This window comes from Quercus lobata, chromosome 3 (assembly GCF_001633185.2).
Source record: "Quercus lobata isolate SW786 chromosome 3, ValleyOak3.0 Primary Assembly, whole genome shotgun sequence".
Lineage (NCBI taxonomy): Eukaryota > Viridiplantae > Streptophyta > Magnoliopsida > Fagales > Fagaceae > Quercus > Quercus lobata.
Genome location: NC_044906.1, coordinates 4,857,986 through 4,882,093, shown reverse-complemented (window position 1 = coordinate 4,882,093; position 24,108 = coordinate 4,857,986). Strand labels below are relative to the sequence as shown.

General features: G+C 33.1%; 3 protein-coding genes and 1 long non-coding RNA gene across 12 annotated transcripts; all 4 read right to left on the bottom strand.

Moving 5' to 3' along the window:
• Nucleotides 1-2,182: 2,182 nt before the first annotated feature.
• LOC115981608 lies at nt 2,183-7,094 on the bottom strand. 9 transcript variants are annotated; one of them, XR_004089395.1, is made up of 4 exons: nt 5,427-6,736; nt 5,193-5,343; nt 3,003-4,122; nt 2,183-2,924 (listed from the first exon to the last, which is right to left on the bottom strand). XR_004089395.1 is itself a non-coding variant. In XM_031103885.1 (4 exons), the coding sequence occupies exons 2-4, from the start codon at nt 5,466-5,468 to the stop codon at nt 4,241-4,243; spliced, it is 375 nt and encodes a 124-aa protein (XP_030959745.1). In that variant the 5' UTR covers nt 5,469-5,877; nt 6,743-7,090; the 3' UTR covers nt 4,132-4,240. The 9 variants fall into 9 exon arrangements, 2 of the variants coding, with proteins under 2 accessions (XP_030959745.1, XP_030959744.1); XR_004089396.1 differs by having other exon boundaries at nt 3,042-4,122; XR_004089392.1 differs by lacking the exon at nt 2,183-2,924 and adding an exon at nt 6,743-7,082 and having other exon boundaries at nt 2,946-4,122; nt 5,427-5,752.
• A 2,404-nt stretch (nt 7,095-9,498) lies between these two features.
• LOC115979951 lies at nt 9,499-10,502 on the bottom strand. The gene is made up of 2 exons (XR_004089248.1): nt 10,059-10,502; nt 9,499-9,633 (listed from the first exon to the last, which is right to left on the bottom strand). It is a non-coding gene; the product is annotated as an uncharacterized LOC115979951 (long non-coding RNA).
• A 5,643-nt stretch (nt 10,503-16,145) lies between these two features.
• LOC115980155 (disease resistance-like protein DSC1) lies at nt 16,146-21,640 on the bottom strand. Its single transcript, XM_031102436.1, has 5 exons — nt 20,809-21,640; nt 18,366-19,467; nt 17,911-18,183; nt 17,012-17,809; nt 16,146-16,877 (listed from the first exon to the last, which is right to left on the bottom strand). Exons 1-5 carry the CDS (start codon nt 21,297-21,299, stop codon nt 16,146-16,148), a joined length of 3,396 nt encoding a protein of 1,131 aa, XP_030958296.1. The 5' UTR covers nt 21,300-21,640.
• A 640-nt stretch (nt 21,641-22,280) lies between these two features.
• On the bottom strand, nt 22,281-23,387 carry LOC115979946. Its single transcript, XM_031102072.1, has 2 exons — nt 23,259-23,387; nt 22,281-22,975 (listed from the first exon to the last, which is right to left on the bottom strand). The coding sequence occupies exons 1-2, from the start codon at nt 23,295-23,297 to the stop codon at nt 22,454-22,456; spliced, it is 561 nt and encodes a 186-aa protein (XP_030957932.1). The 5' UTR covers nt 23,298-23,387; the 3' UTR covers nt 22,281-22,453.
• Nucleotides 23,388-24,108: the final 721 nt, after the last annotated feature.

The following is a 24,108-nucleotide window of genomic DNA, read 5'->3' as shown; positions in this document are numbered from 1 at the left end:
ACTCAAAATAGTGCTCCTTAAAAGGCGATCCTATCCTCTTCTAACAAGTACAATTTCTTCAAGGATCAGGTTAATGTATGCCCTTAAGGTACACATTAATCATCTATTTGAGGAAATTTTTATGAGAAATTAAAAAAGTTGTCGAAAAATTTAATCACTTTTTTGCTTTTCCATAAAATAATTTCCTAAAATAGTTTACAAACATATGCCCTAAGGGCATACGTTAATAAAACCCTTATTAACATGGAAAGAAAACCTGCCTTAAAGCCTAGAACACCTGCCAATTCAACTTCTGCTCAAACCAATTCACTTGAACCCATATTCATGTTCAATTCAAAAATCTCTCAAAGCAAAGATCAAAGAAAATTTTTGGTCTAACAAGTAATTAATGGTATCGGGGATGCAATCCGTCTCACGGACAAAAGTGAGTTTTTTTATCTAGTTCTAGTCACAGGCTTCCAAATGTTCTAAAATTATGTGATTGACGCTTCCGGTTTTTAGATCTATTCAATATTATCACTACACATCATCTTTTGTTTAGAAGCACATTTTTTGGGATGACTTCATGACTTCTGAATTGCAAGAACATACGCCAAGCATTGCCAATGTATTTTATGTTTTTCTTCCATTCTTGAATTGAAACGTTACTACTCTTTATGCAGGGACCGATGACTAATAAAAACAGATCAATAAAATTGCCTCTTTGTTTTTGTTATAGTTGTGCTTACATATATACTATGTTCTCATCAAGAATTTGTCTTGTTTTAGGGGTTATAAAATAGAACGGTTGATACATAAACAGGTGTGTATGAGACAGATAACCTAATGTAATATGATGCCCCACAATTATATTTCAGCATATACAATCATACATTAGTACTTAAATAAACAATAGTAAATATCTTTTGGTATCTAAATCAGATTCTTTAAACTGTGCTAAATTGAAAACTTTTGAATTTCTCAAAAATCTAATTACTAAGAAGCAAAAACATAAATATTGAGTAGAAAGAACTCACCAACTGCACAAATGCTTGCCCCCCCCCCCCTTTTTTGGTTATCTTGTTTGACCAGATCAAGCCAATAAAATTGTCCCTTGGACCTTAAAATTTAATTTCAAGTCCTCAGCATGAAAACACCAAGAAGGATTTTTACATTAAAAGTCAAGAGCCAGGAGAACATATAAATCCCTACAAAAGAACAGCAGCAGGTAAGCATAGTAGAAAAGGATATATCAAAACACAGTGATGAAAAAAATAGCTAGTTCCAAGACTGCAAAGTTTGAATAAAATGAAAGGGTGCAGCCAGGAGTTCTAAGGCAAACATCTTATGCAGAAATGTAGTAGAAACATGCCCATGTCAACTACCAAAAGACCAATCCATGCATAAGATGTCTCACTAGGTAGAAGCATTATTGCACAGTTATTTAATATTTATCATGTAAATGCAAGAACACAATTCGTCTAACAGATCATGATATAGGATTTTCCTCAAACAAAGATGATGGTATTGAATTATTATGTCCCAACAAGTTGTTGTTCAAAAAGTACAACCTAGATAAACATAACTACTAGTCAACTTCACACAAACACCTGGAGGGAAATCAACATTGGGAAATGGCTTTCTACAATGCCAAAGTCTAGGCAGGTGATCATAGCATTAAGGCCTCAGATACCAAATCAAATTCAAACCCATCTTTTATCACAATCATCCAATTCAACTGCATTTTAAGACCATTAAGATCATAAACTATTCAAATAAAATAAAAACCATTATTTTCCCCCATTTTTTGAAGGGAGCAAAATCTATTCCTGAGTTTAAGTCACTCTTTTTCAAATACTAATCCACCAAACCTAATCACTTTGTAAAATTGTTTTACTCTCAAATGAATTTAAAATGCACCAAATTTAACAAGCAATGACTTTATCAGTAGACTATATAACCCAAAAATTTAAGCTCAAGGATTCACTCTTACTCCAACTTCTAAAATTTTTCTTTTTGGTTGGTTGAATCTGTATATTTATTTATTTTCCATAATACACAGTGCATTTTGGTTGAACTGAGTCTTCTATCTGAAAATTTATGGCACCATGACAATTCCATTAATCAAACCTTAAATTCCTAGCAACATTCATTTAAGCTATCTGTTTCAAAACAAATACCACTGAGCTTTTCAAAACACCATGACAATTCCATTAATCAAACCTTAAATTCCTAGCAACATTCATTTAAGCTATCTGTTTCAAAACAAATACCACTGAGCCTTTTCAAAACACCATGACAATATGCTAAACTAATTAAAACCAGTAATTCTAATCATTTCAAGAAATCTCTTGACAATGGCCAATTAGATGTGTATCTTAGTGAGTCTGAAAAAGCATAGGGCTTCTGACTTTACTGGTCCATTAACTAGATAATTTAATGTTTTTTTCTCGAATAATTTTGAAGGCTTTTTAACCATTACGAATTTACAAGATACTGAATTCAAAAACAAATAATATGACCATCAATTATACTTTTACTTTGCATAAATGTCCTTTCAAATTAAATTAGTATCCCGCATGAAAGAACCCATTAATTTAGAGAAAGAGAATGGGAAGTGACAAAAACCCCCAAAGATGCAAATCAAACACTGCAAAACAGGGAGACATACTCTGGCATTCAACAATCAAACAGTAGGTTGAGAACACAACAAAGAAAATAAGACAATAAATAAGCAGATAATATCTTCCTTAAATTATTTGGGAAGTTCTTGTAGCTGAAACAAGAAACCTTCCAATCCTCGAATCTGGTTCTTCACTGTCAAGATCTGCATTGCACGTCGAAATGCTGTATCTTCCATCACAAATTTCTTCACCATATAAAACACATAATTTGTGACAGCTGGGAACAGATTTATTTCCATATGACTGAGCATCAGGATGCACCTGCATTTTTTATACATAAGCCACATAAAAAAGCTACAAATATCTAAAGGATACAAGAAAGAGTAAATGGCAATTCACATTGGTATAAGAATCCCAGACATAATCCTCAGCAGTTACCATTTCTCCCATTTCATCACAAGAAAACCCGCCCTGGTCAAGAAGAACCTTTATATCATTATATTGTCCCCTCAAATGTTTGTGTCTTTTCCTTAGACCATCTTTGTCATGTGACATCCAAATTTTGCATTGAACAGTCCAACCATTTCAATCCATGCCTCAGACACAAATCCATGACCAATTTTATTCCCTCTAAGCACCTGGTCTGGTAACAATTCAATGAGGTAACGATCCATTGTTGATGTCCAATTTGTTTAAAGACATTCACTATTAGAAGAGGTACAACCCTCCTTTTCTTCAACTACAAGAAAGGCAAAACTAACTGATTTATGAGGGTAATAAATAACTTTTCATTCAACAAAACATTTCAGACTTTTAAACATAAATTATGCTAGAAGCACATTATACTTGCCATCATTGACAAACAGTAGCTCATATAATTCAACAACATAATCGGATAGCAATAAGATGGGTACAGACTACAGAACAATACCCACAGCCCAGTAAATCTGTCCCAACCCTAAGAGAAAATTTAAAGAAATTATTAAAATGAATTAAAATCTCATGGATCTTAATGAACTGGGCATGCCTACAGGCATGTAATGAAAAAACTAGAACCTATAAATTGAACTTCCATTTAAGGATAGCATACATCAAGAAAAAAAAACTGTCATACAGTATGCGAATCTCTGTAATTAAACATATCTGATAAAATTCCATTTGTGAAGGTTAAAGACCTATTGGACACCCTAATATTAACCAGAGTCCTAATTGTGACAATCAATAAATCCCAAGTTGTATGTATAAAGATGAAACCAGCATTTTTATTTCGATAAGTAAACAGGACTATATTAATAAATTGAAGAGGATGTCCTCAAGAATACAGGTTCCCTATAAAGGTCCTCCTACACATTCAAGAAATGAACCTAACCCGTCTTGATATGTATTATATCATCTTCGAAGTTTCTCCCTTGCCATAAATGACTGCAATGTCCGTTGCTGATTGCATTTCCAAATATCAATTCAAATCTCCATAGCTTAGCAAGGCCTTCCTATGATATGAGTGCGCATCTGGGTGTGCCTACATCAGCAATTGCAAACATGAAAATACAGTAAAAATGAATACCAATAACCAAGTAGACAAACAGTAACTCTTTTCATATTTAGAGCCAAATTTTCCATTGAACAACGTGAGCATATCATTCCATGCTTGTTTCTTTTTTTTTGATAGGTATCATTCCATGCTTGTTTCTTGAATGGATTACAGATCTTATTGCCTTTTTTAAGTTGGTCCAGCAAAAGCTTGACAAAATATTGGTCCATGTCCAATCTGTTTTTGAATGCTCTTTACTTGTCGGTACAAGGCTATTCATTGCAACACCTAATCAGTAAAAGTAGTTTTTATTCATTCAAAATAGATTATCTTGAAATACACATTACAATAAGCTAACATAGAACATATGTAATTTCAATCAATCTTTTTGCATCCAGTTCCAAGCTACCAAATGAAGTAAGATATGAAATTAATTACTATCGCTTCCAAAAAAAACCCATCAAGGCCAGTTCAATCAAGTGTTCACAAAGCCAAGCACGATGTGCTCATTTCTCTGCAACATTTTTTCCTCTTTTATGTGGATGTAAATAAAGGTGCTTATTTCTCCTATAATACAAAAAGGTTTGCAAAGAAACACAACTACAAGTCTTATCATTAGGTACTACTTAGGTCGTAATTGGCTAAGCACAGAATCAGCAGTAAGCACATTACTGATTCTTGTGGAAAGCGGACCAGAGATCACTGCCCAAAGACTAGCTAAAAGAGAGATTGCAGTGTACAAATTTCAAAGATGGTAAAAGGCCATTTTTACTTCAAAATTTATTAAATTCTATGGGGCATAGAGTCCCATCTGTCTCTGGATAGACTCATGAGAAAAAGGGGGAGGGGATTGTTGCTTATGTCACTTTCTTGTATTATGCACACTCTCTAGAATAAAATAGTAGTAATAATAAAGAATTAGATAGTATAACCAAATCAATTACAATAAAAAATGGTAATTTAAGCCAAAAAAAAAAAAAAAACCCAATAGCATACATTCCAATGCCACTCGCATATGCATCATTTCTGCTGATCCATGACAGGATATAAAAACACACCAGTATTCACTCCTTGAATGTCATCATCAAAGTCTATATCATGACTTGATAGGCTGTATCTTCCATCTCCTGTTGTATGTGCATATATCAAGCACAAATCATTGTAGTTCATCAGAGCTTTGTTTCTATAGAATTGTGCCTCTGGGTGAGCCTGCATGTATATAATGTCAAGTCAGCACTCACTATGACACCAAAGGTATAGATCAAATCAAAACATTAACAAAACTAAAGCACCTTGATGTAAGCATCCCAAACATGATGACTGGCAACCACCATTTGTTTAGTATCATCCCATGAAAATCCATTCTGACCAACTTATTGAATTGAGTCCACAAATTAGTGTAGTGACTTTTCAAGACCTTTTTATCATATGGGGATCCAAAATGGCATTGAACGGTCAGCATATCAGTCCAAGCTTGTTTTTTTAATGTATGGCCCATCCTATTCCCCCTATGCACCTGATCTAACAAAAGATCAATAAAATAGCACTCCATTGCTGGTGTCCAGTTTGTCCTTGTACGATTGCTACTTGCAGGCGTTTGGGTGCCCATTTCTTCCCCCTAAAACATTCAGACTATCATTCTAGTGATAAGGTCCCTTCCTATGCTATGCTTCCAATCCATAAACAACAAGTCAACCTAGTCCTTAGCTATAGAGGTGGAAAATTCAAATTCGCCAGAAATATCTGAAACCCATTAATAAGATTTGCATTCTTGTTTCATTTCGTTTAACAATTCAAACTCAAACTAATGAACACTTATAGCAAACACACTGATTATACCAAAGAATTAGGATCCTCCAGAGTTTTTAGGCTGACTTCATCATGGAATTCCTAAAATCCTATCTATTTGTTTTGGAATGAGTGGATTGCTTTTGGCACATCATCAATAATTTAAATAGATACCAAAATGGTGATAGTCAATATTTTATAAAACGTTGATACGTCGTAGAATATAATCCACTCCTTTAAAAATGAATGGATAAGATTTTAGGAACTCTGCAGTAGATTTACCCGGATATCTTAATACATATATTATTCTGAGCTTAAGTTCTACATGTTACCCATTTTTTTAGCTGCTTAGAAAGCTAAAGAGAAAGGTGGACGATTTTAAATCCTAGATATTAAAAGATCATTGGGGTCTCTCAGAAAACGAAAACCCGAGTTTCATTAACAGAGTTTCTGAACTTTTTGCTTATCTATAGCTAAATTAAGAATTCTATAATTGCAAAATAAAAATTCAAACCTAAATCAGCTGTCAAAATGAAGATATTAAAAAGAAACTACTATAAAATTCGAGCTCAAATTATACATACTAACACCTTGTCTAATTCTTGAGAAAACTAATAGAAAATGAAGGATAGGAGGAAAATATTCAATTATATGTGGTACACTGTATTGGGTTTTCATAAAAAAATCAAAACAGAATATCATTCCAACCACAGTTCCTTTTAATTATGCTTCCAATACACAAAAGGATGAGTCAAGCCAAAAGTCCAAACATGTGTGTGTGTGTGTGTTATGATTTAGAGAGAGAGAGTGTGTTTGATACCTTTGAATTGTGGAGAGAAATCGCAGGGAGAGAGAGAGAGAGAGAGAGAGAGAGAGTGAGAAAGAAACACTGTGGTTGCCATTTGGCTGCTTTGAGAGACATACTCCTCTCCGTGGACTGCTATATCGTACTCCTGCACCACTACATAACAGAAAAATTGACCAAACTGTCAATGTTTAACCTAATGAATGCCTATGACTATGAGCACCATTTTCCATGTGGGAATGGTGACTGCATTTGTCTTCCCGTTAATCAGCTTGATGGGGTTTTTGTGTTTCTGGGTGCCTAGCTTATGGGGTTTTTGTCTTTTCACGATCGTTAGAGGGTGTTGATAAATGTAGGAAGAATGAAAGGATCGAGGACACAAGGGCCAAATAATATTATTTGGCAAAATATGTATGAATCTACTATTTGTTTTGAAAATATATGTAGATGCATCAATTTTTTGGAACTCGAGTTTGTGAAACTTGAGATTGCCATGTAACTCGAGTTTTAGGAATTCAAATTCTTTGAAAAAATAGCCTTTAAATTTGTCGTGTTATTTTTTAGAACTCGAGTTACATAAAAAATTGATGGCTATTTTTCATGAAACTCGAGTATGTGAAACTCAAGTTAAAAAATAAAGTAGTAAATTCCTAATTATTACTTATATAATATAGTAATATTTAATAAAACTAACTAAATAAATCAAATTAATACGTGTTTATGACATACATATACAAATTGATTAAACTCAAAAGTAATAAAGCATAATAATGAACCAAAATAACGGTTCTTTTTCATCTTATTCATCATCTTGTCTAATCAATTTCATCAAAATTAATGTCATAATATTCCCTCAAAAAAATAAAAGAGACTCAATGTTATAATAATGTTCATCATTTTGCAAAATTATTTCTTCATTAACATTTTCTTCTTCTCATCAGCATTTATTATATCTTTTTATTCTTATCTGAACTTACCGTGGTTGGCTTTTCAAACTAGTCAGTATTAGAAGTTTCCCTAATATATGTTCATTAAAAAATAAAAAAATAAAAATCCTTTTATCATTTAAACAATGGACAAGGGCAGCCATTAGCATCAATAAATGGAGTTTTCCTTAATGAAACAAGTTAAGAGGTTATTGACACGTCCTCTAGGATGAAACAAGCTGAAATGAATTAAAAAACCACAGTAGATAATTCCTTTTTTTTTAGAGAATTTCAACTATGGCGTTTGCTCCTGATCTTTATCATCAAACCAAAACACTAATCAGTTTTTGGTGTAGGTAGGAATTGAACCTCAGATCTCTTATTTAACCATAAAATTTTTTACCAATTGAACTAACTGGAACCTACCGCAGTAGATAAATCTTATTACACATACTTACAAATGAATTATAATCTAAAAATAGCATACCAATTAGTGACCCATCATTAATTTTCATTGAGGTATTCATTGGGAAAAGTTAACGGATGTTATAAGTGCATTGGTTTAGAAAATATTTTAGAAATTTGTTATGAGAAAAGAAAAGAAAAACTAATTTTTTTTACAGCATTTTATATTTCCCGTCAAAATGGTATTAAAACTTTCATAAAAATTTCCATTAACAAATGCCCTAAGGGCACCAATTAACTGGATCCTTCATTATTTAATTGAAATCTATTTATTAGCCATATTGTGAAATGAGTAATGTTATAAAGACAAACTTTTTACAATATTGTTCCAATTACTAATGTAACAAATTTTTACTGATTCTCATCTAGGTCCATCATTGACATTACTTTTTTACTTCCTAATAACCACTTACCTTATCAGTAGTTTGTAAAATATATTGTAGTTTTAGCATTTTCCTTGTGCAAAACCAACCCAATCATATGGGAAAACTTCCATATACGGACACACCCAACTTCGCACTAATTTTCACAACTTGCTAGGTTGTTAACTTATGATTAGATTACAGCACTAATACATGGCATGAGACTATCACGGAACTTGGTGAAAAAATGGATTTGGGTGCACCAATCACAGGCTGATACTAGTCTGTTGTGGGATTTGGGTGTGAAAATGGATAATATGTCCATAAAGTTTTCCTAGATTTTTATTTTTTATTTTAATATTACTAAAGGAAATTAGGACCATACGAAGGTTTCAAATGGTCTACAAAATAGGTAGAGGCCTGATCAGCCCAACTTAAACTGTTGCTAAATTCGAGTCATTAACAAAAAATTTGCCATGTAAAAATTAAAAACAAAATTTCTATCAAGTGTATAATGATGTATCATAATATGTTTATACCTCATTTTACATAGATAAAGCTATTAAAGTCAAAAGTCAAAATCAACATTGAAATGAGTAATTTGATACGAATCTTTTGACCATTTACAACTTTAGAGTGTTATAAAAGTAAATTACTGTCAAACAGTGTCTTTCAAGGGAGATTCGTGGGCTTTTTTCTTCTTGGGTTGAAGTTTATAAGCATAAGCCCAAACCCACCTAAAAAAAGTACATTAAACTAGAATGGACAATGGGCATACAAATAATTTTTGCATTAATACAACGAAAGGGGCTGGTAAAACGACTCAGTAAATACCTTGTTATGAACAGAAAAACACTTATACCCCCTGCTTGAGCTAGTCAAAAGTGTCTTCCACAATCACTCCTAGTCTTCCAATATATGACTTGAAATCAAGAGGACAAGGTGAGAAAATCCTTTAGGCTTCTTCCAATATAATTTTTTTGATTGCCAAACATCTTAGCAGTCTTTTTTTTTTCCCCCTTCTTGTGATTTGACCACAAAACTGTTTAGTGGTAATCATCAACTAGCAACTATCAGGAGGTGTGCACACTCTAACAGGCCTCTTTGGTCTTGAGATTGCAAAGCCTGAGTTGTTTCATAAGCACTTGAGTACCTACAAAACAGAGACATAGAGAGCATTAGGACAGATTGCACAGAGCTTTCCATCTGCTTTTTTACAATTTATAAGTACGTAGTGCTTAAGTAAATCACTTTTTAGACAGTGCCTTAGAAAGTAAGGTCAACAACTTTCTGCCTTCTAGGGTTATACCAACTAGCAAGCTTCCCAACTCCGAACTACTCCATAATGGCCTCTCCACAATACACAAATACGGTGCTTACAAAGTAGCAGATTTTTGTTCTTTCTCTCATAAGATTTTCAAACTCCCAATTATCATCAATCTCCATCCAGAGGACATTATTGTTGAACTCCAATTTTTGTAACAAAATATTAGGATGCACCTAGATATTTTATAATATAAGCAACAAATAGAGCAAATAATTGTCTAAATATACTAGAATGGATAAATGGCAATTCACCTAGGTATAAGAATCTTAGACATAATCTCAGAGGTCACCATTTCTCTTGATCTCAAGACAACCCTATCTGTTCAAGAAGAACCTTTGTATCATTACATTGCCTCCTCAAATGTTTGTGTCTATGCCTCAGAGTATCTTTGTGATGGTGAGACCAAATTTCCCATTGAACAGTTTGACCATATCAATCTAAGCCTCGGCCACGAATCCATCACTAATTTTATTCCTGTTAAGCAAATGATCCATTTTTTATGTCTGATTTATTCTTGGACATTCACCAATCAGCACAGGAATGGCGTTCTTTTATGCACCGATAGGAATGATAAAATTTATTTATGGGGGGATAAAAATTCATTTAACAAAGCATTTGAGAATGCACTTGCCGGGACAGGGCTATTCATTGCAACACCTAATTGGTAAAAGTAGTTTTTATCACAGACTAACCAAAATGATAAAAAATACATGTGAACAAAGCAATGGATAAAGCATCAAATTTACTAGGGATGACAAGTGGATCTGAGAAAAGGAATCTCCTTCTCCAAGCCTATGTCAGGGAAAGACAGGAAAACTATTAGAGAAAAGCTTTTTCTTTTCTTTTTTTGAATTCGATTTTACAACTATTTGATATGATTCTTAGAAAGGAAGAAAATATAATTATCGAATGAAACAATCAAAAAAAAAAAAGAAAAGGAAATTGCAATTCAGTTTATCTTAAATATTTGCCACATGGATCAGCACACTGAAGAGATAAGGAAAATGGGTCGGCAAACTCTAAAATACTCTAAAAAGAGCAATCCACCATCCTTTTGTCAAATATAATTTCTGCCAATCACAATGTCCACATTTGTTCAATCAGCACATTCCAAACTGCCTTATTTTAGCATGAGAAGAGAACCAACCTTATAGCCTTGAACACTTCCCAGTACTCTCCCACCATAGAGAATCTCCATTCCCTTTCCCACCTGGAATCTGAATTAGATGCCTCATGTTGCTCCTACAATCCCCTTTAGTCAAACCCCTATCATGCTGAAGATGCCAGTTGGGGGTCTGTACACAAGAACTGAGAATTTCTCAGTGGAAAGTGTTGACATATGCAGAAGTCCATCTTGCCCTGTAACCATATCTGTTAAAAACAAAGAATTTTGATAAGTGTCACAACAGTACACAAAAATAAAAACGAAAGAGAGCATCCAGAATGCAATCCAAATCAGCATTCATGTATCATAAGTTCCACTTTGCCATTCTTCTCAATACACCCATATCTCTGGCTACCATTGTGTTCTTATTTCCAAAAATAATTTATAAAAAAAAAATAAAGAAAAAGGGTAATTTATGAAAGAATTATTGTTTCAAACTTTCAAAGGTAAGATAAGTTAGTTTCACACAGTAGTGAAGTAATTTGTATAAGTGTAAAATTTTACAAAAGCTTCTTTTCATTCTCATTCTTTTTTAATATAGAGATAATAGAAAATTAGTAATAATTACAAATAACTGTACATTGGAGGCTGGAATCTCCTCCAACCACATATAATCCCCACCAAATTTAAAGGAAATGACAGATTTCTAATCCATACTAATATATTCCAAAAAAAAGGAGAAAAGGATTACACCATTTTATGATACTATACTATTTCTTCCTTAACACCAAATTTTGTAAACCCATTACTCCTAGGTTTGAGCGTTGTATGAATTTTAATAATTAATTCTATTATTTATTTTACCTTGTCATTTTCTTAAGTTCCCAATATTGCTTATATTTTGTTGGCATTAATGTAAGACTTGTGCAGATTATCAAAAAAGAAAAAAAAAAGTGCAAGACTTGTGCAGAGTGCACATCAGAAATCTAAGTAATACGCTTAAAAGAGTATTCCATAATAATATCTTTTCAGCAAGCTATGAAAACCTATAAGGGTATGTAAATGGGTTGATGTGCTGTAGTAAATTTAAGAATTCCTAATACAGCTCTTGTTTTGTTAACACCAAATACAAATACACATCTCCCTCTTCCCTCATTAACCTTGGAAAATGGCTTATGTGCAACTCCTTTCACCATCTCCAAAGTAGGATTTTTCTTCCATAAGCCATTTCCTATCTCAAATATCCAACTTTCTACCCATAAATCCATATATATAAAATATTGAAAATAATTTTTTTTTAACTTTTTAAATATTATTCTTATTGTATCTTAGAAGAGGACAAGACGATAACTGCTTAACCGCTTATTGTATCCTTCCTAGCTAAATGCTTACTATTGCCAAATCCAGCAGGCCTCATTTGGCAACTACCACTCTGCCCCTTCAAATCCCATAAGAAACTATGCTCAACTAATGAAACCAATAATTCCAATTCAGTATAAGTAATCTTTGAGTATGTCTAAGCAATGTTGATCTTCATCAATATAAAATATTATTTTCATTTTGGCTTTACTTGTCCATTGCACAACTTTATGCTTTTCACTAAAAGAATTTTAAAAACTTCTTTTCCATTAAAAGGAATGCAACTCAGCAACAAATCATATTACTAATTTCTTTCATTAGTTCTGTTCTTTTGTTTGCATTACTATATCCTTTCAAATTGGCTTAATACCCCTTTAATGATGAGCATGTTAATATAATGAAAGAGAGTGCGAAGTGACAAAGATGAAAATCAAACAATACAACTAAAGAGGGAGACATACTCTGGCATTCAACAACTCAAAAGAAATCAAACAAAGATGATGCAAAGGAAAACAGTTTCAAAGTAACAATAGTAACTTGCCTTATTTCCTTGAAATTTGATCAAGAGGCTGTAATTTTCTTTCACTGTGGCTATGAATTGAAATCAGAATCATAGTTCACAGAGGGATAGGCCAGTGATGAGGAACCCAAAATAAACCCATGTCCAACAGTTAAAGCAAATCCCATATCAAAGTCAGACCCACTTGTCACATCTAATTATTTTTTTTTACTACAATCCAAATAATTAATTTTTTTTTGGCAGGGTGGAAGGCCTGACAAAAGAAACTCACACAAACACCATTAAAGCTGATATCTTGACTCACTTGGTTATACCCTCTTATCAGAATTTGGATTTCCATAAATCAAGCACAAATAAAGTTAATTTAGACTGAAAATTGTGGGTTCTACAACATGAGATTTTGGATGATGAAAACTGAGATAATGCAACTGAAAGGACTCTAATATTGTAGGTCAAGAAACACTACCATGAAAATACAACAATATAAGCCGACAATACATTAATGAATTATTTTGAAAGCACTCAATGCTGAACAAACATACCAATCATCAGATCTGGGTCTTCAATGTTGAAATATGCACTGCATACAAAAATGTTTTCTCTGTTAGTAACCTCTTTGCCATCTATAACAAATCATTTCAAATAGCTTGGCACATATTTATTTCTATATGACTGATATTTTATATATAAGCAACAAAATAGAGCAAATAATTGTCCAAAGATACTAGAATGGATAAATGGAAATTAACCTAGGTATAAGAATCCTAGACATAATCTCAGAGGTTACTATTTCTCCCAATCTCAAGACAACCCATTATGTACAAGAAGAACCTTTGTATCATTACATTGCTTCCTCAAATGTTTGTATCTATGCTGAGCATCTTTGTGAAGGTGAGACCAAATTTCCCATTGAAAAGTCTGACCATTTCAATCCAAGCCTTGACCATGAATCCATCACTAACTTTATTCCCATTAAGCATTTGGTATTGTAACAATCCAAAGAGGTAATGATCCATTTTTTATGTCAGATTTATTCTTGGACATTCACCATCAGCACAGGAATGGCCTTAATTTATGCACCAACAGGAATGATAAAATTTATTTATGGGGGGATAATAATTCATTTAACAAATCATTTGAGAATGCACTTGCTGGGACAGGGCTATTCAATGTGACACCTAATTGGTAAAAGAATTTTTAATCACTGACTACCTAAAATGAAAAAAAAAACATGTGAACAAAGCAGTAGCTAATGAAAGGAAAACTATTGGAGAAAATCTTCTATCTTTTTAAAAAATTCGATTTTACAACTATTTGATATGATTCTTAGAAAGGAACAAAATATAATTATCAAATGAACCAATCAAAAAAAAATGGAAATTGAACTTCAGTTTATCTTACATATTTGCCACATGGATTAGCACACTGAAGAGATAAGGAAAATAGGCAAACTCTAAAGTACTCTAAAAAGAGCAATCCAGCATCCTTTTGTCAAATATAATTTCTGCCAATTACAATGTCCACATTTATTCAATCAGCACATTCCAAACTGCCTAAAACATAGTTTCTAGCAGCAACCACAAACTTATTTTGGCATGAGAAGAGAACCTACCTTATAGCCTTGAAGACCACCCAGTACTCTCCCACCAAAACGAAGTCACTTGAACCCATTTTCATTTTTAATATGGGAGCCTCAAAGCAAAGAAGCAGACAACTAAGATAGCTTAGCTCAGTTGTACATCCCCATAAGATGATGATAGGTCCATAGAGAAGTGTGAATAACCTGTAATGCTAAAAATGCCAGTTGGGGATCAGTTCAAACGAACTGAGAATTTCACAGTGCAGAGTGGAGACATAAGCTGAAGTCCATCTTGCCCTGTAATGATGTCTATCAAAAACAAAGAAATTTGACAGGTGTCACACCAGTACACAAAAAATAAAAACAAAACAGAGAATCTACAATGCAATCCAAAACAATGTTCATGTATCACAAGTTCCACGTTGCCATTCTTCTCTATAGACCCATATTACTAGCTACCATTGTGTTCTTATTCCAAAAACAATTTTTAAAAAAAATAAAGAGAAAAGCTAATTTTTGAAATAATTTTCTTTCCTAAACTTTCCAAAAGCTTCTTCTCATTCTTTTTTTTTTTTTTTAAATTTTAATGTAGAGAAAAAATATTAATAATTACAAATAGTAGTACATTGGTGGCATTTAAGCTTTGTATGTTGGATGGAATCTCCTCCAACCACATTTAATCCCCACCAAATTTAAAGCAAATGACAAAGATTTCTAATCCATACAAATATATTCCAAAAAACCAAAAGGTTTACACCATTTTATGATACTATATTGTTTCTTACTTACCACCTAATTTTGTAGATCCATTACTCCTAGGTTGGAGCATTGCACGGATTTTATTAATTAATTATATTATTTACTTTATCTCATCATTTTCTTAGGTTCCCAATGTTACTTAAATTTTGTTTGTATGAATCTAAGACATCCAGATTATCGAAAAAAAATAAAAAAAGGTGCAAGACTTGTGCAGAGTGCACATCAGAAATCTAAGTCATATGCTTATAATATTTTTCAACCAGCTGTTAAAACCTATAAGGGTATGTATGTAAATGAGTTTATGTGCTGTAGTAAATTTTAGAATCCCTAATACAGTTCTTGTTTCATTAACTCCAAACACAAATACACAATTCCCTCTTCCCTCATTAACTTTGAAAAAATGGCTTATGTGTCAATAACTGCTTTACTGCTAATTGTATCCTTCCTAAGATTTTAAGCAACTCCTAGTTAAATGCTTACTTCTGCCAAATCTAGCAAGCCTCAGTTGGCAAGTGACACTCTGCCCCATCAAATCTCATAAGAAAATATGCTTAACTAATTAAACCAATATTTCTAATTCAGTACAAGTAATCTCTTGAGTATGATCAAGCAATGTTGATCTTCATCAATATAATTTTTTTTTTTTTTTTTTTTTTTGGCTTTACTTGTCCATTGATCTTCATCAATGCAGAACTTTGTACTTTTTCTAAAAGAATTTTGAAAACTTCTTTTCCATTAAAAGGAATGCAACACAGCAACAGATCATATTATTAATTCCATCGCATTGGACTCGGTTTCTTTGACGGTGGATATAGATTGAAAATGGAGTCATTTTTTATAAAGGGATTGGCTATTGAAGAAGAACCCAAATCAAACCCATTACCATCTGCTGAGTCAATACCCAAACATAAGTCAAGCCCATTTGCTATATCCACTGGACACCTTGAATCAGATGTCATCAGGGACTAGAGGAGTTTGAAGGGTCTCCTGCGTCTGAGTCCGTCTGTTGAACCATTTTAAGATAGTAAAGGTGCGTGCAGCTCTGTGTCTTCATCAACATTTTGAGAATTGTGTTGGATGATAATGGAATTCTGAGGAGCACATACGCATTCTACATGTACTCCCATCCTTGCAATCACAGGAGCGTATTTTCCGGTTCTACTTACCCAATGAGCGATTTTACATGAAATCTCAACATGATTCCGATCACCTTGCATCAAGTCTCCGAATTCCGTCTGTAATCGGCTGTGAGGTTCACCGTGAAACCCCAAATGATCACACTTCATATCATATAAACGTGCCCTAGCCATGCGATGTCGCTTACGACTATTGGTAGAAATGTGGATATCAAAAACACAATCGATTACATCATCACGAATAGAACCGTAGTTATCATTATTAGTGTAACTGTCCTTCAACGGAACTAGATGAAGAGCAACACAAACAGCAATTGATGGAAACTCAGGGCCAACCCAGAATGATATGGAACTTTCAATGCTTTGATGATTGATCCAACTCGGAATCTTCTTTCCTGGTCCTCTAATACCATAACTCTCTCCAAAATCAACCAGATACGTATCTAGAGTGGGAAAGGACTCATCTTGAATTGCGTCGAGCTTGGAGAGGGAGACTCGGGAAGAGCAATCAATCTGATTCTTTAATTTGCCATGTGAATGCGAATCCATTAATACTTTGTGTTTCACACCTGAACATTTTATATTTGGCGAAAGCCCTAAATTTCTTCCAAACTACATGAAATTAGGAATTTTAAGAAATTGAAGTTTAGCAAATCTAGTAAATGTCTTTGCAACGGTAACCAAAATTGTTTCTATTATTACTTTAAGAGAGAGAGAGAGAGAGAGAGAGAGAGAGAGAGGGGTACCTGAAGGATTAATTTTCTTAATGATTCTGAATTCAACGAGATGCAGTTTGTTGCATCTACTTGTCTTATACTTTCTGAAAGCTTTGGAATTTTCTTAAGGAACTTGGAATCCTGAATTACAAGATAATTTAATCTATTGAATCTGATAATGTTTTCTCCGAGGTTCAAATCTTTACTCCCTGATAATAAACATTTCTCTGAATGGGTGAAGCAAGAAGTCAACTTTTTTAGAAAATTCAACTTTGGAAAACAAGATCTTGAAAAGCCACCGTAAGAATTGCACGCTGCTACTTGTCTACCAATCCTCATGTCCTTTGGAAATTTGACATTACCAAAAAGGAAGAGCATGCGAAGTTGTTGCAATTTATAAATGCTACTTGGAAGCTGACACGAATAGAAATAGGAACCTATATCTAATCGCTCAAGCCCAGTGAGATTCCCAATTGATGGAGGAAGCTCTCTAATGGCCGTGCGTCCCAGACTTAGAAACTTTAAATTTTCCATTTCTTGTGGAATATGAGGAAACCTCTTAAACTTTATGCATTGATAAAGATTTAAATGTTTAAGAGATTTCATCACAATACAGCTTGGAAGAGTTTGAAGTTCACGACAATTCCAGAGGTCCCAACTTTCAAGCTTATCAAGATATCCAACAGAGTCAGGAACATTGACTAATCTTCTACAGTCACGGAGATCCAATTTTTTTATGTTTGGGGTGGCACTTGATAAGTCGGGTAATTCCCTAATATATTGATTGAAATTGAAATCCATATATGTCAAGTTTTTGCATTGTATCCTCTGTATAAAAAAGAAAATCAAAATTTTTAACTCCAACAATTGTTATTAAAATATAGTTTAATAAAGTAATAATAATTATAAATAAATAAAAATAATTATACCTTGAAAAACTTGTCCAATGTAACTCGACTTTCTGGCATGTTCAGTGCAATGAGATTTTGAGGATCAAAATTAGGTGGTAAGGAAGATAAAGGAAATCCGGACCAATCAAGAACCCTTAATTCGTTAGGAAGATATTTGAGACCTCTACAAATATCTACATTACTAACTATGAGGAACTTGAGATTTTTCATCTTTTCAAGACATTTAGGTTCTAATTTCATCTTTGATGGTTCAGGTGAGCATATCCTTATGCCTCGAATTTTTTCTGATCCCTAATTAGACAAAGCATCAAGTCAATCACACTATACAATAAAATTCACTAAAGTGTAATGACGGTTAATTTAAACAAGAACTAAACTAATAAACTTAAATTTTCTTCAACATTTAAATGAAAAATAATCACTACATTTGCCATTTGAAAAAAAGGTAGAAAATGAACCAAGATAATGCATACCGTATTTTGTGTTAGTAATTTATGAACATCCTCATAACACCATAGCCTACTACGCTCTCCGGGCATTCGAGGCGATTCCCGTCGAATAATGTCCCTACCCATTTGTTGGAGCAAGTCATGCATCAACAATCTATCATATTGATCAACAGTTATTAGGCACTTATCGAAAAGTTTTTGAATTCCATAAATTGGATGTAAATCGCAAGCATTCAATATATCCATGACATACTCCTTAAAAAATCCCTTAAAGAAGCATGCAATATCAAGGAAAATATCTTTTTCAGTTTCATCCAATACTTCATAGCTTATTTCGAGAATTTTTTGAATTTCTTCATTAGGAATTCTTTCATACTTATCTACTGCACTTCCCCACTGAGGTTTAGTTCTTCCATTCAAATCAGCACCCATTATTACTAGAGCTAGTGGGAGTCCCCTAGCATGTTTAATAACTCTATTTGCAAGTTCCGAATAATCTTCTTTAGGTTTGTTGCTTTGGAAAGCATGCATACTAAGGAGTTCCAGAGCTTCATCTTGATCTAATCCCTTAACCTTGTAGGTTGAACAATATTTTCCAGGAGTAGTTAATAAGTGTTTGTCTCTTGTTGTTATAATGATTTTGCTTCCAGAACCAAACCAATCACATCTTCCAAGCAAATTTTCTATTTGGATCTGTTTATCCACATCATCAAGAACTAAAAGGATCCTCATAAATGAAAGTCCTTCCTTTATCATATTGATTCCTCTCGATTTGTTACCCACCTTTAAATTTGTATTCCTTAAGATCTCAAAAAGAAGTGTCTCTTGTAGTTCGATTACACCAGCATCTGTCCCCGATCTTTCTCTTAAATTTTCTAGATAACAAAATCCATCAAATTCATCACAAATTCTATTAAAAATAGCTTTTGCGATTGTTGTCTTACCAATTCCACCAGGGCCATAGATACCTATTATATGACCATCATTTGACTTAATATCTAAAAGTATGGTCTTTACGCGATAATTTATTCCAACTGGGTATCGTGCAACAAATAACGGTGAGCAGTTTAATTTAAAATTTGAGATCTTTTCAACAATTCCTTGGATAAATTCAAACTCGCTGCAACTGTCATTCACAGAATATGAAAACAATATACGATTTAGATTTTTATCATATATACAAACACAAAATTTAGAAAAGAAAATAGAAATATGAAAATGAACTAAATTTAAGATGTTTAGCTTGTGAATTAAATTTGAATAATTATCAAATAAAGTAAGTGGCATGTACAAATTCATAAATCTATAACTATCATTATGTTAGTATATATATATATATTAGTTTTAGGGATCTAGACATAGTTGTCGTGACGTATTGAGCATTCAATCATCAAGGTGGTATGGTAGTTCATTGGTTCAACCATTAGATGATTGACTCAACCGTTGTACTAATGATAAATTTATTTTAAATATGAACAAATTAAAATAAATTAAAAAATACAAAAAGAATATAAATTATAAAAAGATGAACTTACATTCACTTTAAACATAAATATATAGGCATTACATAGATTGAAATTAATAGGATATTATTGTTCATATATTGAATTTATATATGTTTATATAAATAATTACTAAATAATAAGATACTTGAATTGATCATTTGACTACTCATTTCAAAGTTTAAAAGCTAAAGACTTAAAAGACCATAAATAAAAGTGCATAATTGAAGGAAAGTATAGTAACAAATTTGATAAAAAAAATTAACATTAAAGACCAAACGATTTGAAAAAAAACCATGTGATTCAGTATTTTTTCTCTTTCATTCTTTCTTTTTTATTTTAATGAAAAAACCATCAATTTTCATGATTTAATCAACTTTTTGGTTGTGAAACTAACGTTTCTATCATAACGTCCGGATTTTCATATTATTTACCAATTTGAGGGTTCAACCATTGTTTGACTCAACAACAACCCAAAAAAAAAACCATTGTTTTGGTACGATTATGATAACTATACATTTAGCATAAAGTTGCAATGAAAATCTTTTTCTTTTTTTTGAGTGTGAGTTGCAATGAAAATCTAGTTACTGATAATTGAAACTTGTTACAACTTACAACTCATTTTTAATAATAGAACTAAATTATTAAGGAGGAAACGTTTTTTTAAATAAATAATATGTGGGACAAACACCTATTTAATTGGTAAGGTAATTTTTTATTTTATTTTTAAAATCTTTCTATTTCTACATTGCCAACTAACTTCTATACTAGTGTTTTCTCACCCCAAAAAAAAAAAAAAAACCCTTCTATAGGTGTAGATATGAAGAAAAAAAAATTCATTCATAATTTGGCCAAAAAACTAACACTGATAAATTAGTGGTAATTGTTGTTTAACAATAAAATCAGTTATCATAACAAACTAGTGAAACTCATAAAAAGTACAATAGTTGTCATTAAATTCATACCTACGCTGGTAATGCCAACCAGATATATTTGCAGCTTCAGATAAAACTTCCCTCCAGCTCTGCACCTTGTAATCCTTTAATTTTTCTTCATGTTTAGATAGTGCTTCTCCAAACTTTCCTTTTTGGTTACGAACCTCTGATGGATCTATGTTGTAAAAAATCGGTAGCACTAACTGGTCTTTTTTCTTACACTCAACAATCTTGGCAAGTTCGTCCAAGCACCATTTGGAGGATGCATAGTTTTCAGAAAATACAATTATTGAAATCCTTGAACTTTCAATGACTTTGAAAAGTCCTACAGAAATTTCTTCTCCCCTTTGAAGGTTATTATCAATAAAAGTGTTAATACCCTGTTGACACAGGGCATTATACAAATGACTTACAAAACCAAGACGGGTATCTTCACCTCTAAAACTCAAGAAGACATCAAATTTCTTGGGTTGGTGAGTGAAAGAAGAAGATGAGGCTTCTTTGCAGGTCACAAGAGCCATCAAGATTTATGAGCAAACAGCTATAAAGATCTGAAAGGAGGAGAAAGAAAATTGTGAAGGGATTGCAATATAACTCCGGAAAGTGAGACAAATTAGGAAGAAGGTGAATGCAAGCAAGAGGAGCCTTTAAAGGTGGATTGCTTTCGGTGTGTCCAGCAACTCTTTGAACTTTAAAGTCCCATATTGATGCTTTTTACATTGCTTTTGGTGTGACTCTGAACTTTCCAAGAACCACAGATGCTTTTTTTATTGCAATATCATGCAAGTTTCCGTGTGAAACCTAAAATAAATCTTGGAACTTTCTAAGCAACATACTGGTCATTGTGGTCAAACAAAATGGTAATTTCTTATCTTATTAGTCATTCGAAAGTGAGATGTAATAAACAAATGGTAATAAAAGTAGGTAGCCATCTTCCATTCAATTTAACAAAGTTCAAAGAGAGGTCCACACGTTTTTGACTTTCTAGAAAAGTAGCTATCTTTTGCCCACACGTTTCTCATTTTCCTATAAATTGCCCCTCTTTTTCCATGACACTGATTGCGTAAAGAAGAGAGAAGGGAAGGGAAATATTAAACTTTCCTTTGTTTGGTTATTCAGAGAGGAGAAAAATGAAAAAGTGAAGAAAGTATAATCCACTCAGCACAATAATTTTTTATCAAAAATCTCACTCAAAAAGGGAAAGGGGATGTTTGAAAAGTCCAGTTAAAAGATTTAGTGCATATAGATTTATTGCATATCAATATGCTAAATGGCAAAAAATCCTTTTCACTAGTAGATAAAATTTTATGCCCTAACATGAACAGAAATAAGTCCATTTACCGTCATATATGCATTAAAAGATATAAACGTGCAACAAATGTTGAAGCTTCAATCTATTTTTGTTTTTGGGAAAAATATCGATTGAGAATGTATTTTTTCTCAACACTCCAGGCAATCAACCATAAATCCAGCTACAATCAACCATCACCATGCGCAGGACCTCCCAGCAAAAGCAAATTCAATTCCCTTTTTTTTCCAATTTCAATAAGGAAATCATACAGGAAATTGCATTGAAAAATGCCTTTACATTAATATAGGATCTGATTTACATTGGAAAAACTCCCCAATAAAAAAGTACCAAAATTATATCTGACATTAACAAGAAAAATAGATGCTACCGTCGAATCTTTTTCAATAACCACTTCCTCCGTGCTGTAACATCCATGGCCACAAACATCTTGGCCTTTCTCTCATCTTCTAAAAGTTCACAAGCCTCCAAGAAGATCTCATCATCCATGTCAGGAACGGTTTGAAGTGCTGCAACTATACATTCTATTGAGCTGTAGTCTTTGTCTTCCTCAGTACCCAAATATGTTTTTACTACACATGGCTTCCCCTCAACTGCCTCTTGTGTCTCTTTCTTGATGGTTCTCCTAACCTTTTGGATACATGCTGAGGTTGACAAAGGAGCAGATTTTCGCTTTCTTTTCTGATGAAATATTTCAAACTCAGTAGCTGGAGATAGTGCCTCTCCAATTATATCGTCAATCCCCATCCCCAAGGTGTTGGAGTTGATCTCCATTTTTACGTCGAAATAACTTGATCTACTATGCTGACTTTCATTACCATAAATCAAGCACAAATCACAATAATCACCCAATATCTCATCTCTGTATGTAACTGCATCTGGATGATCCTGCAAAATGCCATTTTTAAAAAAAAGCTGATCAAAAATATACAGTTCAATGTTCAACTATCGATAAGATTATGTTTTGCACCCTACGTTATGCACCAACATATAGTTTACTTCATGAAGACTGTTTATCATTTCATCAAGCGGGAGAGAAAGAAAGAATGTGTGTGCACGCACACATGTTTACCATACTGTGGCATGCTCAGTGCTCTTTAGTCATAACCAAGGGAAACAAAAAGAGATAACCCTTTATCCTAACAAGATTACAAATAAGAAAAAATAGCACCTTGATATAAGCTTCCCAAACATCATCCTCAGCTGTCATTGTTTGGCGAATTCCATCCCAAGCAAAGCCATTATGATTGAGGATATCTGTGATGTCCGTACACTCTTTCCTCAAGCTCCAATAACAATCTTCTAGAGTAGAGTTGGCTAAAAATAAGCTAATTTTGTGCGAAATCTACTCTACTCTACTCCCCCTCCCTCTCCCTCAATCCAAATGGACCATTAGTGTTTTCCCAATTTAAATACTACTTAGTTGATTAAATGAAGAAACTACACTAAAAAAACGCACTAATCCAAGCTAATATTCAAAACACTAAACCCTCTCTAACATTTGGTTTCAAATATATTATAGAGTAAATTTCATTAACTTACCCTGAGGTTTGAGTTAATGTCAACCGGGTCCAAGACATTTCAAAACTGACCAATTTGGTGCCTAAACAATAAACATTGTTAGGTTCATTTGTCATTTTTCTCTTCTCTCTTAGGGACCAAATTAGTTAGTTTGAAATGTCTTGGACCTGTTTGGTATTTAGCCCAAACCTCAGGGTGGGTTAATGGAATTCACCCTATATTATAAGACTACAATTTACAACTCCAATTAGTCTATCAAATAAGCGAATACACCGAAAACGTACCAATCCAAAATTGCAAGATTACATCTAATTACAACTTAAAAACCTAATTAGTTCAATCAAATAAAGAGATTAACTAAAATTCTAGCACTAACCCTCTCTAGCATGTAAAAAATCACAACACTACAACTCTAATTAGCCGATCAAATGAAGCAGATACACCCAGAATATACTAATCCAAGCTACAATTCCAACATTAGCCCTCAGTTTGGTATCCAA

Coding starts and splice junctions, on each gene's coding strand:
- LOC115981608 (XM_031103884.1), bottom strand. CDS start 6,844: ATGTCTCTCAAAGCAGCCAAATGGCAACCACAGTGTTTCTTTCTCACT. Junction 5,344..6,742: donor TTTCTCTCCACAATTCAAAG/GTATCAAACACA, acceptor ATATACATGCAG/GCTCACCCAGAGGCACAATT. Junction 4,423..5,192: donor CATTCAAGGAGTGAATACTG/GTGTGTTTTTAT, acceptor TTTACTGATTAG/GTGTTGCAATGAATAGCCTT.
- LOC115980155 (XM_031102436.1), bottom strand. CDS start 21,299: ATGGCTCTTGTGACCTGCAAAGAAGCCTCATCTTCTTCTTTCACTCAC. Junction 19,468..20,808: donor GGTTGGCATTACCAGCGTAG/GTATGAATTTAA, acceptor TGTGAATGACAG/TTGCAGCGAGTTTGAATTTA. Junction 18,184..18,365: donor AATTACTAACACAAAATACG/GTATGCATTATC, acceptor TTGTCTAATTAG/GGATCAGAAAAAATTCGAGG.
- LOC115979946 (XM_031102072.1), bottom strand. CDS start 23,297: ATGACAGCTGAGGATGATGTTTGGGAAGCTTATATCAAG. Junction 22,976..23,258: donor TTTGGGAAGCTTATATCAAG/GTGCTATTTTTT, acceptor GGCATTTTGCAG/GATCATCCAGATGCAGTTAC.